The 24972-nt window shown below is 38.4% G+C and overlaps 2 protein-coding genes across 2 annotated transcripts; both read right to left on the bottom strand.

Annotated features, from left to right (window-relative positions):
* Positions 1 to 13458: 13458 nt before the first annotated feature.
* Positions 13459 to 16113, bottom strand: LOC144531395 (uncharacterized). The gene is made up of 3 exons (XM_078271495.1): positions 15940 to 16113; positions 15612 to 15812; positions 13459 to 15514 (listed from the first exon to the last, which is right to left on the bottom strand). Exons 1-3 carry the CDS (start codon positions 15995 to 15997, stop codon positions 15357 to 15359), a joined length of 417 nt encoding a protein of 138 aa, XP_078127621.1. The 5' UTR covers positions 15998 to 16113; the 3' UTR covers positions 13459 to 15356.
* Positions 16114 to 16723: 610 nt separating this feature from the next.
* mtfp1 (mitochondrial fission process 1) lies at positions 16724 to 24200 on the bottom strand. Its single transcript, XM_078271266.1, has 4 exons — positions 24052 to 24200; positions 21132 to 21259; positions 20359 to 20591; positions 16724 to 18824 (listed from the first exon to the last, which is right to left on the bottom strand). Exons 1-4 carry the CDS (start codon positions 24119 to 24121, stop codon positions 18758 to 18760), a joined length of 498 nt encoding a protein of 165 aa, XP_078127392.1. The 5' UTR covers positions 24122 to 24200; the 3' UTR covers positions 16724 to 18757.
* Positions 24201 to 24972: the final 772 nt, after the last annotated feature.

The following is a 24972-nucleotide window of genomic DNA, read 5'->3' as shown; positions in this document are numbered from 1 at the left end:
AGATTTAAATGCACAGTTCAAGCTAAAGTGACAGTCCTTGTCTGGCGCCGATCATTGACATAACGAATATTGTGCATGCTGCAGATTGTTTTTCTCTATAAACCACCATGACATTTAAAAGCGAATCTTCCTCCTTCTCGGGAAATGATTTGATTATTGAATTAAATCCTCAAACATGTGCACGGTTTCCTCAGCGGCGACTCCTTTTCCTCGTTGTTTATCTCTCGGAGCGTGTTATTATAGGCTATCGGTACATAAGTGTGCGTGTAGCTGTAGCCTGAGTGTGTCATCCTCACCCTCTGTGTCTGTTTGCTTTACGCCAAGCGCCGCTGTTGCATTTTTTCGCGCACGATGGTCCAGCCCACCACGCATTGCAATGTAATGGCGGTCGGAAGCGTACTACCCATGGTAGGCTACTACCGAGACTCGCCTTCCCATTTGACCAAGTTTGTGCTCACGTGATCAAAGTGTGGGATTACACCACTGTTTATGATCTTTGATATGAGAGTGAATACGACGCTGGAGACGCCGTGCCTGTCGTGCGCGCTGACAGTCAGCAGTTTGTTGTTAGATGTATCTTTGCTGTTTCTTGACATCTGCCTATTAAAATTGCTTGATAAAGATTAATTTATGATGTTTTTTTTTTCATCGCTGTATGGTGTCTCTGTGATGCATTGGTTACATAATGGAACTGTGTTCTCACAACAGAGGATGTGACAGAATAGAGGTCAGCAAGACTTACTGAGCTCCCACTGTGTTTCATAAGAGGCATCTATGTAGGTTAGTCTTACACTCACCAAATTCCCCACATCATAACACTTTAGTAGGCTATTTGAGAAGAAGAAAGAAGAAGCACAGATGACAAATTGATAGGAATTTAAATTAAGCATTGATTTAACTGCAAATTATCCCAATTGGTTCTATCCAGGGCCATAGCCAAGATTTTAGATATTGAGGTCATGATGAGGTAGGTCCCCCCTCCCACCCCTGCCTCCAAGACACCCTATAGATTTTATTATTATTTGTTTGGTTTATATTTTATCTGTTGAGTTAGCTGTTCAATTTAGTTTAAAGCTGCAATAAATAATATGTTCATATTTACAAATAGAAAGAAGTTGTTTTTTTGAAATAGTGTTTTGCTGTGAAAGGCATCACTTAGGCCTACTGTATAGTGACAAACCCACAGTAAATTATCACCTGAAGCTACAGTTCCTCTTCCTTGTTGTGTTTTTCAGTTCATTTTGTTTTGCGGCCGGCAGCTTTAATGTTCTGGTTCGGTCTCACTCATAGACTGTATAAAAAGAAGAGAACGTAGCCACCGTGGCATCAACCATTGGTTTGTGGACCACCATTATGAGGCCTCGAGATTGTCATTTTGGCCACTGCGAATCCTGTTTGTTGTTTTCTATTTTGGAGCCAGAAGTGTTACGTTCACTGAGGTAATAAATCAAGGGAAGAGTAGGGTCATTTTCTCATAGACTTCTATACAATTAGACTTCTTTTTGCAACCGGTGGAGTTGCCCCCCTGCTGCATTAGAAAGAATGCTGGTCTAAGGCACTGGCTTCACTTTTCATGCCCGGATGTTGCAGCTTGGTCTCACTTCTTGCATCAACCTCGTTTTTTGGCCTCAGCAGGCAGCTATTCTCTGCTAAAAAGCTCTAAAATCCAAACAGTATAGAAACACAGTTAGAGACTAGCTGGTGAACAATAGTGGAGCATTTAGCAGTTAAAGAGACAGATATTTTTCTCAGGAGTTGGTGGAGACCAAAAACAGAGCTGAAAGTAGAGTGAATATAGCATTCATGAAGTGGCCTGAAACATGACTCCAAATAAATGCTAATGTTGCTCCGTATCTGCTGGGTGTGTAAAAAGGCAACTGTGTGCTAACACATTCAACATATAAACAGTATAAGGTGAAATAGCATGTAATGCAGGTTTCAATGGAGCAGGTCTTCAAGGGAGTCCCTCTTAAAAATCAACGAATGCTTATAAACTCATCTAACTAAAGTTTAACTCACCTTTACTAGAACTATGTCTCTATGGTCCCTCTAACTAAATCACCAGAGGACATCAGAGTTCTCTCCAAGAATATATTAGGAAGTTACAGACTAATCATTTCGTTGGCCTAAAACTAATGCCATTTAAATGTACTGAGTCTACAAAATACTCCACCCCAAGGTTGCTAAACCCCCCCAAAATTCTTAGAAATAATACTGGAGACTTGACCATAGTGTCCTCATTGATATGGAGTTTATTATATCCTAACTATGCAGTGATGTGTGATGCATTGTTATATTTATGTAGTCGTATTGTTGGAGGTTTTGTTTACGCTATCTATAAAAGCTTCAATTGTTCTTTCTGTTCTGGAGGATTGCAGGTGGTGCCCTTTAGCTGAAGAACAAAAGATTATTAATACAGCCGCTGTTTCCTGAGGTACACAAAAGAGGCCATCCAGGAGTCAGTGCATCAAATATTAGTGTTGTTATGTTTGGACTATAAATGTAACTGGATTTGCTGGTTTCTGGTTTTAGCTTTATGTCCTTACATTTGTTAACTTTATTCTCTTTTGACCAATAAGGGAATGTTTTCTAAATTCTGCAGACTGTTTGTATCTCAAATATAACTGTAGTCATGAATAAACAGGAAAATTAATAGTCAATAGCTACAGACCTCTGCACATGGAACACCCTAAAGGCCTATAAAAGATTCAATAGTTAGTTTATTCAGTCAATATGCTTTTTATCCCTCAATTACATTTTCTCTCACAGAAAAACATTACATTTCCCTCTGTGAAAATGAACCTTTATCCTATTATCAGGCTATCTTCCCAGGGATTTGTTTATTTATCAGTGTGACTGCTGGAAAACTCATCTGAAACTATGTTTAAAGGGGTGATTTAATGCAAAACTGATTTTACCTTGTTATAGCTGAATAATGACAGTTAACCTCAAAATCCCATTGACACCTCTTTCCTCTGCAAATCTCAAAATTTGAAACTGCCTCTGAAAACGGGCAAATCTCAACGAGCTGCCTAGTTGACGTCAACTCAGCGGCTCCTCCTCATTTGGCTCTAGTCTCTATCTTTGTCACGCCCAAACATTTACATAGGCTACACCACTAACCTGAGGTCAGCTTAGTCTTCTGAATAGGTCGCGCAGATCTCAGAAATTGTATACATTGTTCATCTGCTATTTTACCACTAAATTCACTTCTGAGACTTTTTTATGCGAGAAATCAACTATGTAGAGGTCAAATATGGGCCGTTTTACAAAAATGTATGGCTAATTGCAAATTTTGTCCGACTGTGTGTCGGAGTTCAGCGGCCGGTGCTGCCTGTGTTGCTGCCTCGCCGCCCGGCCTGCCTTCCTTCACAGACCCCGGCCTGCTATGAGGTAGATGGAGCTCCGTCACGGCTGGCAGCCCACGGCACTCCATACCTGCGCAAAGTCACAGTTTTTTGGGTTAATGGACTACCAGACTCTTGTCTGCGAGTCTCATTGATAGAGCCTGCGGCTGGATGGAGCTCTATCAATGAGAGCTAGCTAGCCTCCTCGTAGAATTCCTCTGAAATTCACAAAAATGCATTAAATTGAAATCGGACACCATTGTTAGCTTTATAAGACCTTGAGGTAGATGTTATATAAGTGGAGTGACGAAATTCAAACTGTAAACATACTCTAATTACGCCGAAAATTAAGCTAACTAGCCGCGATCTGTACACATAGGATTGAAGGGACAGTCGCAGCTAACGAAACCCCTAATGTTCACAAAAATTAATTAAATTGAAATCGGACACCATTGTTAGCTTTATAAGACCTTGGGGTAGATGTTATATAAGTGGCGTAACAAAATTCAAACTGTAGCTAAATATACTCTAATTACGCCGAAAATGAAGCTAACTAGCCACGATCTGTACACATAGGATTGAAGGGACAGTCGCAACAACGAAACCCCTAATGTTCACAAAAATTCATTAAATTGAAATCGGACACCATTGTTAGCTTTATAAGACCTTGGGGTAGATGTTATATAAGTGGTGTGACGAAATTCAAAATGTAAATATAGCTACTCTAGTTATGCCAGCAGCTGGCAGCCAGCCAGCTCCACGGAGCTCCGCGAAGCCCCGAGTAGTCCAGTAGTCCAGTACCCAGGGAAACAGTGACTTTCACCGGGTATGGAGGTTTCGGATTTCTCGTCAGACTGTGTGGAGCTCCTAGCTAAAGTCCGACACGTCTTACCAAATTTGCAATTAGCCATCCATTTTCATAAAACGGCCCATATTTGAGCTTTATATAGTTGATTTCTCGCTTAAAAAAGTCTCAGAAGTGAATTTAATAACGAAATAGCCCGACAAACAATGTATTTGCAGTGTCTGAAATATGAGATCTGCTGTCTCGTCTCCAATGTGTTTCTATGTGGTTCGCTCAAACCAATCAGCGCGCAGCTCATCTAAATATTCATGAGCATACCATATTTGGAAGAAAAGCTCATGTTCCAAATAGAGCTATACTCACAGGTTAGTTAAGGGCCTAATAAAATAGCATTCGGGCAATTTTCAGCCCAACCAATGTTACATACCCTATTAGGAGACCTTAAGGAACAGTGTAAAATACCCTATATAATCATTCAATCACCCCTTTAAGACTAAATTAGTTACAAACAGTGACAGGAGAGGTTTCCCTTCCCTGCCAGGTTTTCTATTGAGCATTGGCATTTGAGTGAACGACTATTAGAACCACTGTAGTCAGCTAAATCCTTGATGCATGCTGCAACATACTTATTTGTATGTTGCAGCATTGGGGGTTTCACATTTTCTTAGAGACACATTTGAACATCAACCCACCCCAATGGAATGTTTATAAATGGATGCATAGTGGCAGTAGTTTAATGTCTGTTTTATAATTTATATAGGCTGTCCCAGGCTGTACATGTAATAGATGTTACCTCTGACAGAGCTATTTATAGACAACTGTATATTCTTTCTGGTGCCATACATCTTTAGAAAACAGCACTGACCTACCTTTACAGAGCTTTACGTATTTGAGGTAACAGCTTGCTGCTGGTACATATTGCCACAGAGAGGGAGCCTTTAGGCCAGTGATTCCTCTTACATCTGAAAAGCAGGATGGAAAAGATATGAATCAGATGGATGAGCGAGGGCTTAGCCTGATGGTTATTGATCCCTTTGCTCCAGGAATGATCAAGAACTCATTTGGAGACCCCTCTTTTGTTCAATACATCCTTAAAGGCTTTCAAAAGACTCTGGCACACAGTTTGGCATCACTTGGGGTGGAGCTAATAGGATGAAATGCTATCAGTTTGTATAAATCTATTTCAATATGCTACATGTTTCTTCTCATCAGGCCCCCACTGACTTGATTTGTGTATGAGGAGAAAAGGTGCATTACTGTAGATGTGTTAACAATGTGTTAAGTCTTGTACGGGAGTGGATGAGCATTAGTGTGTGTGTTCAATGTGTGGCTCTGTTAAAGTACGTGTGGGTCTTTCATTTAGTATCCTGTCATATAAGCTGAAAAGGTGCAGTATATGAACATATACTCACAGATGTCACAAAATGCAGACGTGTATTCACAAGTCTTTTTGCAAAACATAAAATAGGTTATTTACTATTTTAATAACAAAAAACTAATTTTTTTAACAAAGTGAAACATTCAGTGAATGTTTCACTTTGAATGAAATTAAAATATTTAGTTTTGTCTTGATGTCCTTTAAAACGCATTTGTCAGCTATTAATCAGAGTTGAAACTGCTAAGTAACAAAAAACTGAACTGTCTAAAGATTTTATAATCTTTGGAGTTTATTAACGCACCTAAAAACATTATTTCAAATTTTAAAAACAACAGCAACAAACTATACAAAGCTAAAGTTATCATACGTAGGTAAGCTACTATTTATAATGTGATAAATCAGTAGCCATAAGTTTACTAAGTGGAGTTTTACACTTTACACAACTAGTTCTCATGTAGCCATTTATAAAATATTTACACCCAGTAACTGTCAGTCGTAACGGTTACGTAGCTAACTGACAAAGGTGCTAATATAGGCTATCATCCGTTTAGAGTCAAAAGACATCAGACCTGACACTTAATTGAATAACAGTGTAATACTAATTCAACTAGAAAAATGTTGAATTATATTTCACAATAACAATGCTTACCTCAAATTACAAAAGGTTACGCCAATAATTAAGTTAAGTTAGGCTAACTGACCAAATAGCGTCGGTTGGGTTAGCATAATTAGATAATTCATGCTTTTATACAAACTCTGACACATCTAGTTCTCCAAGTATGCATATATAAATTAAACAAAGTAACAAACCAATCCAGTTCTCTCAGGGCATGGTTTGACCAAATTGGATTGACAGCACAACACACTTGTCATAATTTTGATTTTAATGTTGCTAAATCCTGATTTGTGTATAAATGTAAGTGACATCACCTTTTTCTAACAGAGCTCCGGCCACTTGTTGTGAAGAGAACACAACATATAAAAATCTTTAACGTAAAAGTACGAAAATTGTTCTAAATTTGGCAGAAAACTGTGTGTTTTTGTAGGGTCCCATCGCTCATAGTAAGATGCTGGTTGAGAAAACAGGTTTTCATGGCCTTTAATACATAACAAATAGCTCATGGCGACAAACACAGCTTCTACATGTTTTTCTACATGTTTTGCATACAGCTAACTGTTGGAGTGCTCATTATTAATTTAGGACAAGCATATTGCAAGGGATTATGCTTGCATGGACAGCGAAGGGTTTTTATCGTTCATACCCAGAGAGGGATGTGTTTCTTTTTAGAACAAGCAGTGGCCTCGCAGTATCTTCATTAGTGATTGATGGATCACTGTGTGCTAAGTTAACGCACACCTAGCAGCAAATTCTCTCCATAAAATCAGATGAGAGTTTCTCCTCTCTCCGTGGCTCCAATACCTCTCTGGCATTTCCTGGAGCGCGGAGAGTCTGGCTGAGAAGAATAGATGGGGTGCATTATAATGAACATGGGCTGACACCGCCTCATCCATCATTCACACCCAGGAAAATTATAGCAGTGCCAGCGAGAGAGAGAGAGAAGGAGGGAGATACTTTAAATCACAGGACATCTGTAGTTCTCTTCTTAGACTGTCATATGCTCATTGTTGTGGTTTTCTAACTGTCCAGTCCACTTCTGATTTTGCTCTCCAAAGGAGATGTCTAATTGTTTGTCTGCCTGTCAGTTTACTGTATATCTACTGTAAATCTCCAAATGCATGTTAGCTAGAATATGCTTCTGTGTTTTTGTCCTTATTTGTTTGTTTTGTGTCTATCTTAATTTCTTTTCCTGTTTCTGGGTCAGCCACAGCTACCGATTATTTTCATCATTAAATAGTCTGTTGATTATTTTCACGATTAATATGGTAAATGTAATGGTAGGAGATTTTTTTTTTTTAAATGGCCTTCACACGCTCCAAGAGCCCAATGTGACATCTTCCTTTATCTGATCAACAGTTCAAAACCCAAAGATGTTCAATTTACAACAATATAAAACAGAACAAAGCCTCAAATCCTGACATTTAAGAAGTTAGAACCAGGGTATGTCTGGCCATACTAGTATGGGTCTTTGGGTGGCAATGACGGTCAGTTGCTCCACCACTTTGGTTGAGACTGAAATATCTATTGCATAGATTGCTTTGAAATTTTGTACAGATATTCATTTTTCCCCAGAGGATGAATCATACCGACATTGAGGATCCACTGACATTTCCTTTAGCATCACCTGCAGGTTGATGGGTTTTTTATTTATAGAAATATCTCAACAATTACTTGATGGATTGGCTCAAAATCATGGCCCCCAGAGGATAAATGCTCCTGACTTTGGTGATCACCCTCTAGCGCCATAATGAGGTAAGCAATTTTGTAATTTATTTAAATACCTTGACATCTTGGACAATGACATATTCTGATATATTTATTTTTCCTTTCCTGCCCTTTGATGATAGATGTTCTCTCCCTCTGTACTTTGCTGCTAATAACTGTAGTGTACTGTCTGTCTGTTGGCAAAGGATGCCCTCCATTGACCACAATCCTCTCCCCTCTGTGAACCCACTTCACCCAGTACTGTATAATTCATTCTGATACTGGTTCTGCTCTTGTGCGATTTTATGCACATTTCTCAACATGCCAAAGATTTGTCTCTGGGCAAGACACAATTAAATTACACTGATCACTTTTGTGCTTTTTGGGCTTTTTAATTAGTCTGGTTATATCAAAGGACACACTGGAGGTGACAGTGTGTATGTGTACGTGTGTGTCTCTGCGTCCGCCAGTGTGTGTATGGTCATCTGTGATCTCGAATGATTCACTCAAGCACTGTGAAGACTGTTGTAATGGTGTTTCCGCAGCATATTGATTTCACGATGAGCAGACGTCTTTGTAAGATTACTCGAGAGAAGGGAAATTAGATGTTATCTCATAACAACACAGATCAGGAATCATATCGTACGTTATCTGATTTTGAAATGCTGTCAAGCAGTCAAACTCACTGATACACAGATGATGTGTGTGCTGCAAGCCCCCTCTTACGTTAAAGGACGAGGATGATTACAGCAGGAATACTGTAACTAGTAAATCAAGTGCAAGATGGGAAAAAATATATAGATTTTAATTTAAATTGCAAATTGCAGCTTCAAGTTATGCAGGGTATGAGATAGTCTGAAGGTTAGAGCAAGGCCTTTAATCCCCTGTTGCCCCAGTAAACCTCCTCTGTGGCCACTCTAGAAGCCTGGTTGTATTGCACATTTCAACCTGCAAGTAAAAGAATATAGCCTAAGCCACATGCTGCGCTTTCATGTAGAAATATTACCACAGATAGTGTGCTTTAAGTGACCAGCCAGCATTTCCACTTGGCTGCACCCTCTGATGCCACCTGAACAGAATTCAGTAGGAGCCTTCAAGCTTCTCATACATAATGTATTGCTGAAGGTCTGCTCAGTTTTCATGTTCTCCTAATTCATTTCACAGAGAGGAGAGGAGAGGAGAGAGAGCGCTCTGCCAGCATACCGAGCATATCGCCTGTATCATGCAGTACACTGTCAAATCAGGAATCAACACTGACGGCTTCTTTGTTGAATCAAAAGCTGTCATGTTGTTATTTTATTGGCTCTAATCTTTATTGAGCCAATACATATTGATCCACATAAATTAGAATTATTCCCTTTTCATTCTTTCAATATAAAGGTCCTGATTTCCAGATGTATGCTGTATTTTGAGGTTGCCAAAATGATCTTAAAGACCACTGGTTGTTTTCCATAATACGAGGTATGTATAGTAGTTATTTCTGTCTTTTGTGCCAATTATATTGTATTAATTAATATTAATTATTATATAATTAATATTGTAGTTATTGTCTTTTGACTTGTTTCAATTGATTAAACTAAAGAAACTATTTCAAAAAAATTCACTGCAATACCAGTAATGTGTTTTTTGTATCTCCCTCCAGAGTAAAGAACTTGATCAAATCAACCTAACAGCATAATCCAGCAGAATTCTCTATGCTCTTTGTCTTCACGTTTCAGAGACAGAAACTGGTATTTATTAGTTTAATGCTCAGTGACACAGCACTGGCCTTGCCCTTCATTTTTTATGTGGCCTTGCCTCATTTCTTTTGTGGCGTGATTTGATGTGCTGTGATTGTCTTTTGTTTCTCTTTTGCTCACAGCATAAAATCATTCATGAAAATCAATCCAAACGTAGCCCGCTCTTCTGTTTCTCAAAACGTAGCCTTCTGCTGACCTCAATAAATCGACCAGTGAGCGTTAAACATTTCAGTTAGTGCACTTAGTTAGTGGCCTTTCCACAAACATAGTCCTTTACTAAAGGGGGGCACTGAGAGCTGTGTGTGTGTGTGTGTGTGTGTGTGTGTGTGTGTGTGTGTGTGTGTGTGTGTGTGTGTGTGTGTGTGTGTGTGTGTGTGTGTAGAGAGAGAGAGAGAGAGAGAGAGAGAGAGAGAGAGAGAGAGAGAGAGGAGAAGGAGGAGGAGGAGGAGCACTATAGTAACCACCCTTGTAGCTAACACAATTATGGCCCATTGCCTATTACTAATGATTGTGTCTGATCATTTTAGTTTATGTTATTTTAAGGGGAGGGATCCTGTTCAGTCTGCCCTTTTTTCTGAGTGTCAAATGAAAAATGAAAGCAATAATCTTTAGTAATGTTAGCAGCTTGCCTCTAGGGATGTAAATGTTGGCCTGTCGGTCAGTCCACCACTTTAGTCCAGACTAAAATATTCTGTAAAATATCTCAACATCCACAGGATGGATTGGGTTGGCACCAGCTTTTGTACAGACTTCCCAGTGGATAAATCCTACAAACTTTGGTGATCCCTTCACTTTTTTTTTCAGCACCCCCATGTGGTTTTGAGTGAGATATCTCACCAATTATTAGCTGGATTGTCATGAAATTTGGTACACATTTATGTTCCCCTCAGGATGATTTTAATTACTTTTTTCTTCCTTCATCTTGCATCTAGTACCATCATCAGGTCAAAATTTCAAATTGTCTGTGTTTAGTGCTTATTAGCTATCATTACCATGCTAAGACGCTAAACCAAGTAAGTGAACATTGTTAACATTATACCAGCATGTTAGCATTGTCATTGTGAGCATGTTAGCATGCTGATGTTAGCATTTAGCTTGAAGCATCCCTTTGCCTAAGTACAATCTCACAGAGCAGCTAGCATGGTTGTCAACACTTGTCTTGTTTACTTTCTGGTAAAGTTGTTTAAGATTTTGAGAAACCACTCTGAAGACATATAATCCATCGTCTGCTTTCCAACCAAGTATGCATTTTTTATCCTGTCCGGTTCAGGGTTGGTTCAGTTCATCCCCCTGCAACCATGACCAGATATTTCCTAAGGGATGAAACCTATCCCAGCATGCGCCAGGCAAGAGGCCCCAGTATTCCATTGTAATTTCTTTATGTCCTTGCCAGTTTTTCTCTCGGGCCCTTCACCCAGTGCCATGTTGGTCTAAAGTAGGGGTCAGCAACCTTAGGCACGGGTGCCACTATTGGTCACTCAACCAATGGCACACTAGCAATAAGTGTGCAAGTTGTTTTTGGAAATGTTCCAATCTGCATGCCAAATGACCTCTTCACAGCCATTGGCAGGAGCACAGTCTGTTATTTACAGTAGTTTGATTTACTTTTTCCCCATCCTCATTCCCCAAAGACCTGCCCTACTCTTCCTCTGATTGGCTAGTACTTGTTGGCTTCTTCACAGAATGCGACGCAACGGAAAAAAATAACTGCCTGAGCGGGCATGGTAGATGATGGCAGGCTTAATACTGACATGGCACACTGATTAACAAGAACATTTTAAAATGGCACTTTATATTAAAAAAGGTTGCTGACCCCTGGTCTAAAGGCACTGCCTACAGTATTCATTTACAACAGCTACTGCATTACCTTCTATTCAGTCCTCTCCAGTATCATCTGTTCTCAGTCAGCAGCTATTATCTTATCTCAACTTGTAATATACACATAGCACAAAAGCGGTAAAAAAAAAAAGAGAAAAAAAAGCTCTGTTTTCTCTATTGAATCACCTTTTAGCACCTGTTCCTTTAGAGGGGCAGATGCCTTTGAAGGGGCAGGTGCTTGAGAGAAACAATGGAGTCTAAAGATTCAGAGCCAAGTATGTTGCCCCCCCCCCCCCGTTATATTTTGTTTGTACTCTATCATTTTGAACATGCAGGGTTATTATCTCAGATCAAAACATTCATTTTCTTAAAGGCTGGAATCCCAAACAATGCAACTCAAATGAGAGTCCCAGTTAAAAGCCAGCCTCCTCCATTCTGTACTGGACCTTACAGTTAAAGCAAGAAGCTGACGATCGACATTGTGAAAATAAATTGAGGCATCACATGACTTTCTCTGTGTTCAAGACATATTTAATGGAACAGAAAAATGCATAATAAGCTCAGACAACCAAGGACAATAATTTCAACATAACCTTGTAGCAACGCCAAATATGCATATAGACATCAAAATACATACTTTTTCAGCAGCTTCTCTTGACATAATGTATTATGCAGACTTTTTTTTCTTTTTATTGGACTCATGTTCAGTTTATTTTCAATTACAGGCAAAATCCAGTTTTGTGTTACCATATGGAAAGAAAATGTAAATACATTTTATTATATTGTGGCAAATACATTACTATTTTTTCATTTTTCTCAAATTACATTATGCTCCATAATGTAATTACTCACCTTTTGCAAAGTATGACTTGGTCTAAACTACAATGTAACCCTACAAACTGTATATAAAATAAAGCAAGAATGACACATATTTATGTTTGCTTGTCCTGAGAGAAGGCTTGTTTTTCTGCATCTGGCTGTTTGGATATCATTGTGGGGGTGGAGGCAATTGAAAGGCTGTGAATTCCTGAAAAAAAAGCGGTATGACGAGTGAGAAGGAGAGAGGGAGGTCTTTTGGCCACTTGTGGCCTTCACAACCCAGGCACAAATCATAGAGGGAAATGGCAATCTGAGTGACAGATGAACAATACTCACATTTTCCAGCCCCCTGCGAACAGGCCCATCCATCACAGGAGGGGAGATTAATTCAATTCATCAGCTTTTTGTCTCCTTGGGCCCCCTAATGCCACCTGATATTGCTCAAGGGGTGCTTATAAATGTTTGTGGATTTGATCTGAGCCTGCTTGCTTGACACTGAATTAAAACATTATTTTTTACTCTGTACTCACAATACACTGGTTTTGCCAATAGCCTGCCTGCCAATCCTGCCATAATTCTGATGAAGATGAATTCTTCTGAAGAGGAAAATGTTTGCCAAAGGCAGCAAAACATCAATAGGAGTTTGCAAAGTGAGAAGCGCTTTGGCTGGTGGTTACAGAACAAAATACAGGTCCTGTAAAAAATAAAAGGTTTCCTAGAAAAAACTTTTAATGAAAAAGATGACTCATCACTGTGAGGATTCAATTTTAATTTAAATATTATCCAAGCACAGAAGAGCAGCTTTAGGCCTATTAACATAACACTGTAAAAAGGCTATTCAAACAATGAGCAATCTATATAATTTATATATATATATTCTCTATCTATTCTGTTGGCCAACAAAAGAAATGTTTCTAAATATCTACACAAACATAACATACATTAATTATGTAATGATTAGACAGACATCAAATGATTCTCTTCAATTCAAGTTATTCTCTTAGATTAGACATACATAGAGGACCTAAAGCCTAATTAAGGTTGCAGTCATGAAATTTATGCTGGTAATCCCAGATCAGTATGCCAACAAAGGGAGCCAAAGTTAAGAGATCAATGGGCTGGTGTCACATATTAAATATGAAAATTATATACATAATATAAATTCACTGTATAGTGAAACACAAAGCTTACTTACAAGTTTTGTTTTATTGTACAATAGTTATACAAACAATCAAGGCACAATGTGTTTGTACATTTGTCAAAAAAGTGTTGACAGCTTTGAGGTAGAGACAATATATATGACAAAACATAAAGAAAACTAAAGATAGTGGGGGTCTTTTTAGTCAAGTAGGGAATGTAAGCTTAAACAAAAGTCTCTTGGCTTTTTCCTTAGTCATGCATTGAAGAAATAGCAAACAGCTTAAGCTCATTTTTCCAAACGATGTGGGGTTTGACCTTTAAATACTTACACCTATGAATAAAATGTTTACAATGTTCAATCAAGTTATTTATCAAGAACTTTTTTTTCCTTTAAAAATGTTCCAGCTTTAATTGACATTTCATTTAATGGGTGCAGCAGTATACCTTTACATTGAAGCCAGCCAAAAATTATTAATCGGGTGACACTGAAAGAAAACATGTTCAATCGTCTCAATATCGCTCTCACAGGAAGCAGCCTCTAGCTCACCCAGTAAGAGCGTTCGCCCCATGATTGGCTGAGTTCATTGCTCTCACCCTTTCTGGTCTATCCACTGTCAAAGGGAAAAGCCCCCCAAAAAAAAAAAATAAATCGCTCTCACAGAAAAGTTATTTTCCCAATAAAGCTTTACATGTAGGAAGTGATTCGATGGATACATATTTTAAATTTCACTTCTTTGGCTTTTGGTGGGAGAGGATAAGGATTGTTTCCTAATCTTTCGTGCTTCTCCACTATAGTCTCGGAGAATATATTCTCTTTTCAGTTGAATGGGATAATATTTTGTACATAATACATTTCTAACAAACTTGTTATTGAACTGTTTGCTATTCAAGCCGACACCGTCAACACAAAAGGCCTCATCTCTAACATGTGAATGCACTAAAAGTTGAGCCGTTGAAGGAAATTGGAATAGCTTTTATCGCTTTAGTGTATGCTCTAAACAAATAATGAAGACTACATTTGCCACAGAATTCTGTATAGTTTAAAAAAAAAAAAAAATTCACCAGATCCATCCATTGAGACAGTTCAAATTCCCTTTTCCATCCAAGTGCCTAAAAACAATGACTTCCCCATTGGATAAGATGTACCAGTTGTTCCATAGGGGTGTATTCTGAGGAGTATAATTGTTTATATAATCAAATTCCAATAGAGGAGAACTTGAGTAAAATCTGAACTTCCTTGGTAGTTTACAAAACTTACATACAAGTGTGCATAGCTGCATTCCTTTCAGGAGGATATGGTGGAGCATGGCACAAACACAATGTTAGGGATGACCTCTAGTGGCCATTACAATAACTGAGTACAGGATTATTCAAAGATTTCAAACAAAGGATTTATTTTTTTTAAGAAGCAGTTGCAGAAAGTCAAACTTAAGACAATTACGTTCATTTTTAAAACCTGAACAATTCAGTTTTATTTTGAAGGGTTACAGGCCTTTAGATCAGCTTTGTTTGTGAATATTATGAACCTCTGCCGTCATCAAGAGGTTAAAACACTGAAACCTGGCTGTGAAGCTATAGAGAGAACCTTCCTTGGGTTAAACATGAATACATGTAAAAAGTGCATTTCTGAAGAGTATAAAGATGCAGGCCGTTCTGGTTCCAAGTACCCTAAAAGTTACTTTTGACGGTCATCATTCTTAGCTTTGGCTGAAGAACCAAGAGCATCTGATCAGTAAATGTGTCTTTAACTGGCACTCCTATTGGTACTCACATCAACAAATTTACTTCACATTCTGCTTGCCTTTTTACCCACTTCCTGATGCATTTCCTTGCCAGAGATCATTGGCAGGAAAGAGAACAAGCTGTATAAAAAAAAAAAAAAAAAAGTCCCCTTTTCATGCAGACAGCCTTACATACACTCCAAAATGACTACAAATTACAAAAATAAAGCTTTCAAAATGACAATAATTTCTACACAACGTTTATTTCAAGCATTATCCTCCTTCTGAGGCTTATAGTGAATTCTGCCTCCTCTCCAGACACACATGTAATAGGTCATGCTCAGAGATCCCACTATAGACACCAGCAGGACCAACACTACCAGGCTGATTTTCCACACTGCTGATTCTTCTCCTTCATCTGAATCTAACAGGAATAAAAAAATAAAATATAAGAACTCTGAATGTTGTCCGGAATGGACAGTTTTAACAAAAAAGGGACTAATGCGCCGTTACCAACCCACCTTGTTCCTTTCTAGCATATGCCTCCATAGCATATGGCTCTGGAGTAGTCAGCAAGTTCTGGTCCGCCGATGATACCAGTTCAACAACGTCTGGGCTCTGGGGCCATATCCTTTCCTCTGCTAGAGATTGTCCAGCAATGTTTTCATACTGTGGAATCTCATCAGGGATAACCCACCGATCTTGAATGTATCGAGGAATGTCTGTAAATGTTAAAACATCAGGAGTGTGGGAGTGGAACAGGTGCTGTATTTTCAGCAGGCGCCTTCAGAAATAAAATGTAACCAAATTAACACCAACAGAAGATAAACATTACAATTTTCTTCTTACCTTGCTGAGCAGTTGATAAGGCCAAGAGAGCCAGGAACACAAGATTTAGAACAAACATGACTGCGTTATGCCAGTGCGTGATTCCTTAGTTCTTTATGTGGGCTTTTCATCTATGGAATTGGCTTCAGCTGTGGCCACAACTCAATCAAGTTAAATTACTGCAACTGGGCTCTCAAATCGCCTGGTCTGATGTGAGTTTGGGTGCTTCCATTTCATTGGTTAAACCCATCCCTTGAATTACACCTCTTTCATCTGACAGTAGGTTACTCAGGAAGTGGAACCTGTGCCTGCACAAAGAGCAAGTTGTTCTGCTGCCCCTTGAAATCACACTATAGAAAGCTGTTATAGGAAGGCCTTAAAGCAGACTGCGTTTAGATAATGCTTCAATATTTTTCACTAAACTGAGCTGTCAATCTCTAAATCCCAATGCTGCAAAGTGGCTCTTCCTTACTTGGTGTCAATATTTATTTTGTAGAAGATGATGCAGGGATACAAGAAAAAAAAAACAAAAAAAAAAACAATTGGCCTGTTTTAAAGAAACAGGTCAATGGTATTTGAAACTGTGATTTGTGGTGTTTATAAGATCACACATCACACAGAGGATGACGGCTGAATTTTGGGTGTCTATGGCTTTCATATTTGATCAAATATTCTCCACATTGTGAACCATAGCACAAAGTTTGAGGTTTGATCTTTTTTTTTTTCAGCCAAGGCTGAAAATGTCTCATAAAACCCACTTCGGAACACACCGCCACATAAGAAAACATCGAAGACTTTACAGAAAAAAAGTAAACAGTTCCTTTTTATTTGGAGCATGCAACAATAAAAATACAAAGACGTTCTTTGTACAATCTGAAATGGTAAAACTGAATATGAATAGACTTTCACAAGGGGTGCACCAATATGCTCATTAAAGCCCAGTTCCAGGGCCATGTTACAATGCACACTTAATCACTGGCATACTGGGACACTTAAAGTATGGCCTTACTTACACTTGTACTTTCCCTGCTATGACAAGTCAAATTGCCTGACATTAAAAAGATCCATACCCAGCATCCAAAATTAGCACCATCATCTACTAACCAAATGCTGGTAAAATATGCAAGTGGCTGGTAGATTTGCTTCACTCAGCCAAAAAACAATGGTAATCTATTGAGTGGCTGGTCAAATTTGAACATTCACTAACCATTTGCCTGATGGACAAAAGTAAGGAAAAAGTACATTTTGGACCCGTACCCTTACGCAAGGTAAAAGTAAGCTTTGTGCTTAATAAGTGAATGAAAACATCCCACACTGCACACACTGGAGCCTTGAGCATATGTTTTTCAATCTTTTAAAATGCCAACAACAAAACATTGTTCACTTAGACCAAATAATATTGAACAGGCTGTAATCAGCAAGTAAAAACATAATTGGTGCACCCCAAGTTTTAACAATCTTGTCTTTCAGCATAACTCTCCATGACAAAGTGAACCAGAAAGAATATGGATTGACACATTAAACAAAAGTTATTGCTAGAAAGGCACACTGTATATACAGTATATGCTATACAGCATGTTCCTCTGTCTAATTTCAAGCTAAATTTTTTATCAGATTTCCCTTCTTATTTCACAACAGCGGGAGAACAATCCCTGTCATTTGCGAAGCTAACGTATGTACACATTCCCGAGTTTCCCTTGCATAGTTCAGCATGAGATACAGTATATCAATCAATGAATCTGTATTGTATGAGGTACAATCCCAGTGAAATATAATCAGAATAATGACATGATTATATAAGTACAATATATGACTTGGCTCCTCAAAGAAATGCATAAGAAATTATACAGATGTACAGTATCTGTAAAAGAACCCGTTTCTGCATAGGTATGACACTGACCTCCAAAAGTATTTGAGAAGTTCAACACTAAATTTAATGTACATGTACTAGATGGGAATCTCCTGATGGAAATCCTGTTTAAATTGTACACCCAAAACTAAAAGCTTGTTTTGAGGAGTGTAATATTTCAAAACAGTTTTAAATTAGTTACAGTTGTCTGAAACTGGTATGTCTAACATTTTCAGAAGAAGTTACAGTATTGTATCTCAAAAATACAGTTTAGATATTGGTGAGAAATAATTCAAATACTTACTACTACAAGTATTCTTAGTTTAAAAGAACCTTATACCATTTAGAATAACATAGATTGTAACCGTGGTGTAAAAAATGCCCCCAGTGCAAACCTTAACTCCCATGACCAACAGTAAAGTAATATGAAACAATGAAAAAGTCCATCAGAGGACTATTCAAAGTAGCAGTAACCTTTGTTTTCAGAAAAAAACAAAAACCAGTCAAAGACTAACTTTAAGTAAGTAATGAGTAAGAGGGACATTATGGCAAACTGGCTTTTTTGGCTTGTAATAATGGTACCACTGTGACTAATAAACACAGCAAGTGCGGATTTGTATTTAATCTCCTTGACATCTGGACATGAGGTAAGCTCAAGAAGCAGGATTTAAATGAATATTTATACATATTTCATACCGTTACATTCCTGTTTTAAAAAATGTTGGTGTCACTATCCAGATTGCCCTAAGAGGATGAAATTAAGGATCCCCAAGGGGATATTTCATGAAGCAGGAACAACTTCACTTACTTATAGAAATGTTATAATTCTGAAATTTTTGTTTTGTTTATATATTTGAATAACTGTGGAGTCTGCCCCATGAAATTCTTCTTCACACTATTGCTTCACAGTGGTGGATAACCAGCACAGGTCGACGTAGACTGGACTGGTCTCTACCCAGGAGGGGGCCATTTGTTCTGCATGATGCGTCTTTATTTGTGCTTCTCTTCCTCATTGTAGACCTTCCGAAGGCTCGAGTCAAGCAGGAAATCCACTGACCTACATGGCACAGAAAGTGGAAACATTGTGGACACATAAATACAGCATTTCTGAATCCATTTCATAAAGAACAAGAGCAACTTTAGCAATACACTTTTTTATTTCATGTGTAACTACTATGTTGTTGTTTGTGGCACTATAACTTAGTCATGTGGATCTCATTGCCATTGGTGGTAAGATCAGCATCCTGAGTGTAAGTATAATGAACTTTATTTTTGTTTCATCAAAACTTTTGAGGGTGTTTCCAAGCTCTTAAAATAAAACTTAAGTTTTTGCATTATTTTAAATATGCTTTATTATCACATATTGTGATGTATAATACCTCTAAATAAAGGAATGTCGTGGATTAAAGCTGGAGTGCTGAACTTTTGTCTCCCCCCTCTGCCAGTGTGAGTAATTACACAAACACTGTTGACGTGATTAAGAAAAGCAGTGGGTTTCATAATAACCAAGGGGGTAAGCTAGCATCCGCAAAGCGTCACTCCTATGGAGACATTTTGATGCTAACAAGCCATCACCTGCCGTTAGCATTCCATTGACTGCCATTCATTTTGGCGTCACTTTGACAGTGAATACATCTGAAGCGTTTAAAGACTATATTTGTTTATTTCTAAAGAAACACGACAATGTATAAAAGGCTCCATTACCTTGTACCTCACGTTATGGCTCCCATAGCAGACGTTTTTGTAAAAACAGGCTAATGATTGTGTCATAACCACACGACTTTCTGTCGCATAGTAGAGGAATTACCGTATAGTACAGGAGAAGCTCGCAGGCAGTTTCGACTTACATTAGCTGTTTAAGTTTAATTAATAATGTTAACTAGCATTTTAGTTAGCAATAATTAGCCTGTGCCTATGTTATCTCCTTACATATACCTACGCTCTCCGTCTCTGCAAGATTGAATGATTGAGATTTCTCTTGGCACAGCTACCTGAAGACTTACAACTTTCAGACAGGTTGCTCATGTCACATCTACGTCGTCAAGCTCAGTTGGAGGCTGCGCAGTAACGCTCAGCCATCACCGGAAAAAGTGCTTCTAATAGACTTCACTGCTCTCTGTGGAAGTCTACGGCGTCGATTTGTCCATGATAATAACGCGGGTCGCTGCGATCTCTCCCCCCTTTCTGCTTGTCAAGGTATTGGGTAATACAGATTTTAAAGGATCCGTCTTGTTCTTATCATCACCCCATTTCATTAAAACAAAAACAATGTATTCAGTTCACTACCTCTAGTCTGTGGCACTCAACCCCATTTGTTCCTACTTAAGATATAAAAACTTCTGAAAAATATATCCTCAGTCCTTTCCTAAAACAGCTGAGCACTGTAGTTTTTAGCAAACATCTCTCAACCAAAAGCAAATAGTGGGGACTATTTGCAGCGGTGGATTAAAACACATTTGGTGCTCTAGTGAGTATTTCCAGCAGCAGGAAGATGTGAGCAGACTAACCCTTGAAATTAAATATTTCATCTCACAATGAGCAATTGACATAATCCACAATGCATACACAAAGTAGCAAGTACATGTGTGTACCTGTCTATAGGAGAAATAATGAAGGGGATTGTAGAGAGGCCTATAGCTGTAGTGGTCCACTTGCGGACGGGCAGGGGCCACTTGGTGGTTCTGCCCAGCAGGTGTAGTGACGCAGCACATACACGGTTAATGGTGAAGCCCGGGATAATCACAGAGGCGAGGGCCTGCCACACAAACGTGTCCACCACTGCCACCGCTACTCGTGTTGTCTTCCCTGGCTTGTCCCCGTGGGCCTTGAAGGACAGAATCAGGATCAGCAAATGAGTGTAGTCACAGCTATGGCAATGAAGTTTTCAAACACAGTTGATACACAAAATTCAATTTATTGATCATTTGAATTTCTAGTTTTTCTGTTCTAGCTTCTTTATTTAGGGAATAAGTTTATATTTGATAATCTAATCTAAGACAGTGGTATCCAACCAGTTTGGCTTGAGACCCCTGAAAACAAAACAATGTCTACTTGCAACCAAAGAGGGTTTTATCTAACTTAATTTGAAAAATGTCTAGAGTCCTGGAGCAGTAAACGTATCAAATAAGTCATGGTATAAATTATATATAATTAAGATATTTGTAATTGTAATATCTTTGCATCTCAAGACCCCTTAGATTAATCTTGTAGTCCCTTGTAGGACCCTGCTCCGGTTGGGATTCAGTGATCTAAGATGATGTTGACATCATATTTATTTATACTCCTTTCTAATAACATAATTTTATTGAATTTTGACCAATATGATTATGAATGAAGATAACACATACAAATGGATATGTCTTACCAGAGCTGCTTTCTTCCCTTTGTCCACAGCATCAGCAGTAACGTACATAGTGGCCACAGCATAGCTGCCCCATACCAAACTCACTGGTACCAGAGCACGAAAAGCCTCTCCGACTTCATTGGCATAGCCTGTAGGCATGCACACATGCAGGTAAGTTATAAACCTTTTAGTCTACTCTAAATGCATCATAACCTTAGTTAACATTAATCCTATACATTTGTTAAAAGATAACTGGTTTAGTGCCATTCTGAGCAACAGGGCAGTGCACTAAATACTCAAAAGCTCAGTTTCATGATGTAAAATTGTAGTGTCTCCAAATTCCAGTACATATATGCTGAAACAAAGAAGAGGCTCATCAACCTTAACTTTATATCTGACATTGTGTCAGTGAAAGAGGGTAACATTTGGAACATTATGTAATACCATTCCACAGGGTTAAATGACTCAAACGCCCTTGATACCTTATTAAGAAGTCACCTGTGCCATACGGCACAGTACATGCATACCACTGGTAAAATGAACTCCAGTCACAAGAGAAGTATTATCTTTGGTTCAATGACGACAGAACTATACCAGCGTGGTGAAGTCAAATTCGTCTCTATCTCTGGTACTGCTGGTAAAACTGAGGCAAGCACTGTGCAAACTGACTACACTTTACTGTGCTGAAGAAAGCACTTACTTTACTTACAAGCAACAATCTCACAGCCAATGAAACACTGCTTGGTGACAATTTATTTTCTCCCCAATAATGGTCATCGGCTACATAAATGAAGAACAATCAGTTGGATTCTTAGTCTTTATTTTCCATTTAGGCTAAAGCAAGCAAATCAAGATCAGATCCAGATTACAGATTTCTGTTTAAATCTAAATATTCCACATAACTAGTGGTTTATCAAAATACACACAAGATTTTTTTTTATTTTAGGCATCAACTATGATAATTACAACTAAGATAATCATTGGATTAGGCATCATTAGGTGCTTAAAAGTTATCACTATAATTTTAGTTGAGTCCCAACGGTCCACCACAATCCCTGCCCTGATGTTACCTTAAAAGAGAAAGAGAGCACTGGTATCTGCAGATGCCCTGAGTTGAGGTGTTGGTATTGGGATAGAAAAAGCTGGATCGGTGCATCCCTACAACTTACAAGATGTATATGCATTGCATGTATAGCCTATTTTATATGTTCACAGTGATTAAAATACTGCCTGAAAAAAAGCTCCATGCAGAATTCACAGGGTGCTTATGGACTCCCTTTTTCACAAAATTGTGATGGTTGTCATGGTTTTCGTGAGTACCTGTACCCCCTATCTCAACACATTACACTAATAACTCAAAAGCTTTTTCCTGTTTGCTTTATGAATTTTATTGAAATTTAGCCTTACAAGAGTGAATCATGCTTCCTCAGCTTCAAGAAGAGAAATTACAGCTTTGGTTTTTATTCAGATAGTCTCTAAGCAGTAGCCAAAGGGCACATCAAACCCTTTACACTCAAAAACTAATGGTTTAGCACTGAGCAATACTTGCCCTAATGCTGTAGCAGTGAACATGACAGCAAAGTAACTACTGAATCTGAAGCTCCAGAAGCACCTGTGAGCATAAGGTGATACGAGCTGTACTGGTATAATAGAACATGATAACAAGGAGAGTTCAGATAAGATTATCTTGGTTAATAATAAAATGTGCCATGCCATGGCACAATAAGCTAGAGTCCAATTCTGACCTGTGAGCAAAGGCTAAAAGGGCTTTTAGGCCCATCAGGCTGGTGGGAAAACTCATACATTATGTCAGGGTGTTGTAAATGTCTGTGCCTGTGAATATGTGATCTAGCCAAAAACAAGAAGATAGTGAGCTCCTCAGGACAGACAGCTGATGACTGCAATGAAGGTGGTTTTCTGGATAAATTACTGCTTGTTCAGTTAGAAAATTGTCAAATTTCAGGTTGAATCCAGTCTTTGTTGCATAACCACTATCATACTGGGGAATCCAACGCTGGGAAGAAATTCATTGTTGGCTAAATGTGTACAAAGACCATGTAATATGCATAGAATGAATATTTATAAATGACAAAAGAAGAAATGCTACATGAAATATGACATAGCATGGCTCATATTTAGACCAAAATCACATTGGAAAACTGATAAAACAATTTAAAATTTCTGTTTACATCCATGTCAATAGAGATATTTAACTGCACAGGCAGGATTAAAGATGTGAGCGAATAGATTATGATTTTATGAAGGGGATTAACAGATTCTCATGCAATTATATGACCACTGCAGGTCCATGTAAACTGTGGAGGAGCAGGAGATTAATGGCATGTTCCCTAAGGAGAACTGCCTACATAGTGGGAACTGCTGCAGTATGAATGCCCTTTACGTAACGTTACATGCCCTTCTCAACTAACAGCTCATTTGGTGATAGTGTGTCCTATGTTAGTAACGACCGTAGGGTTTCAATTAGAGAAAACTGCTTCAAGCGCATCAAGGAAAACAGGAAGTTGTACCTGCCACATATCAGCTGCAGTCTGGTCATGCTTACGGGCGTTTCTTTGTGGTTGTCTCAACTTGCTAAACAACTAACGTTGACGTTACCTTTATTGAGACAGACCTGAGCTACAGACACAACTCTAACGCTTTAGCTAACAGTAAACGTATAATACGTTATAGAAACAAAGCACGAACAACGATATTGTCGTCCAGTCTTGGACGTCGTCCTTTGCGTCCTGTGGTAACAAAATGACCTTACTATATATAGAATTTTAACAGAGTGCTATGCTAACTTTTAGCTAGCTAGCATGCAGCTCCAGGGTCATGACGGCGGATCCAGTGTAACGTTAACTTACTGTACTGTTCCATGTCTTACCGTCTGTTCAAGGAAAACAGTGGACTGAGCCGCTACAAATACGACAATACATACCTAGGAAGCGGACCCATGTATCGCGATAAATGTCGACCGTTTTGCTTGTTTTCTCTACAATTGGATCCATGACTTCCTTCCTTTACTCCATTCCCCTAGTGCTGTAACGTTACCACATAAACTCGGTGAGAGCAGTGAGAAAGCCAACACACGGCAGAGACAGTGAAGTGGGCGTGAATGATCTCTACTACAACAGCATCCAACTGGCTGCCAGAAAAGTCCCAAACTGCTGCTCAACACACAGGGAGACAGCAAAACTACTACTTTACTGCCAGTAAACAAGCCCTTTCTTTTCCATTTTAATATTCACAGACAGTGGTGTAAATTAACTACATTTACTTTAGTAATTTATGTACCTTTTACTTTATATACTACATAGGCCTACATTTCAGAGGGAAATGTATACATTTATCTGACAGCAGATACTTGTTACTTTATAGATTAAGATTTTAATCAACAATATATATGATATAAAATATGCTCCACTTCAACAGCTGTTAGAATACTGCTTACAGGTTAAAGCATCAGTAATAGAATATTATAATATGATATAATAATCTAATTTTAACTTTCTGAAAGGGACCATTCTGCCCAATAAGTAGGCCTATTTTTTCTTTAATACTTTAAGTAAATTTTAGTATGACAAATGATAAAGTCTATGCTAAATCCAGTAGGCCTAAAACAAAACATTTCTCCTATCTTGGAAATCCCTTTTTTCTATATCATTTGTGTCTTTTTAGCTTTGTGTGGATACATTATTCTATTAACAAACTAGTTTTGATATTGCACTTTCATGCTGCATATTCCTTAATAGTTTTTAATAAAAATTCCAAAGACAAACTGAAAAACAGAAAAGATGGGACAGGGTAGTATTCCAGCAGCAGGAGTAGCCTACTGGTTGGTACTTGATGAGTACTTAAA

This window comes from Sander vitreus, chromosome 16 (genome assembly GCF_031162955.1).
Source record: "Sander vitreus isolate 19-12246 chromosome 16, sanVit1, whole genome shotgun sequence".
In the NCBI taxonomy this organism is placed as follows: Eukaryota; Metazoa; Chordata; class Actinopteri; order Perciformes; family Percidae; genus Sander; species Sander vitreus.
The sequence above is the reverse complement of the archived record's forward strand: the minus strand, read 5'-3'. Positions and strand labels throughout refer to the sequence as shown.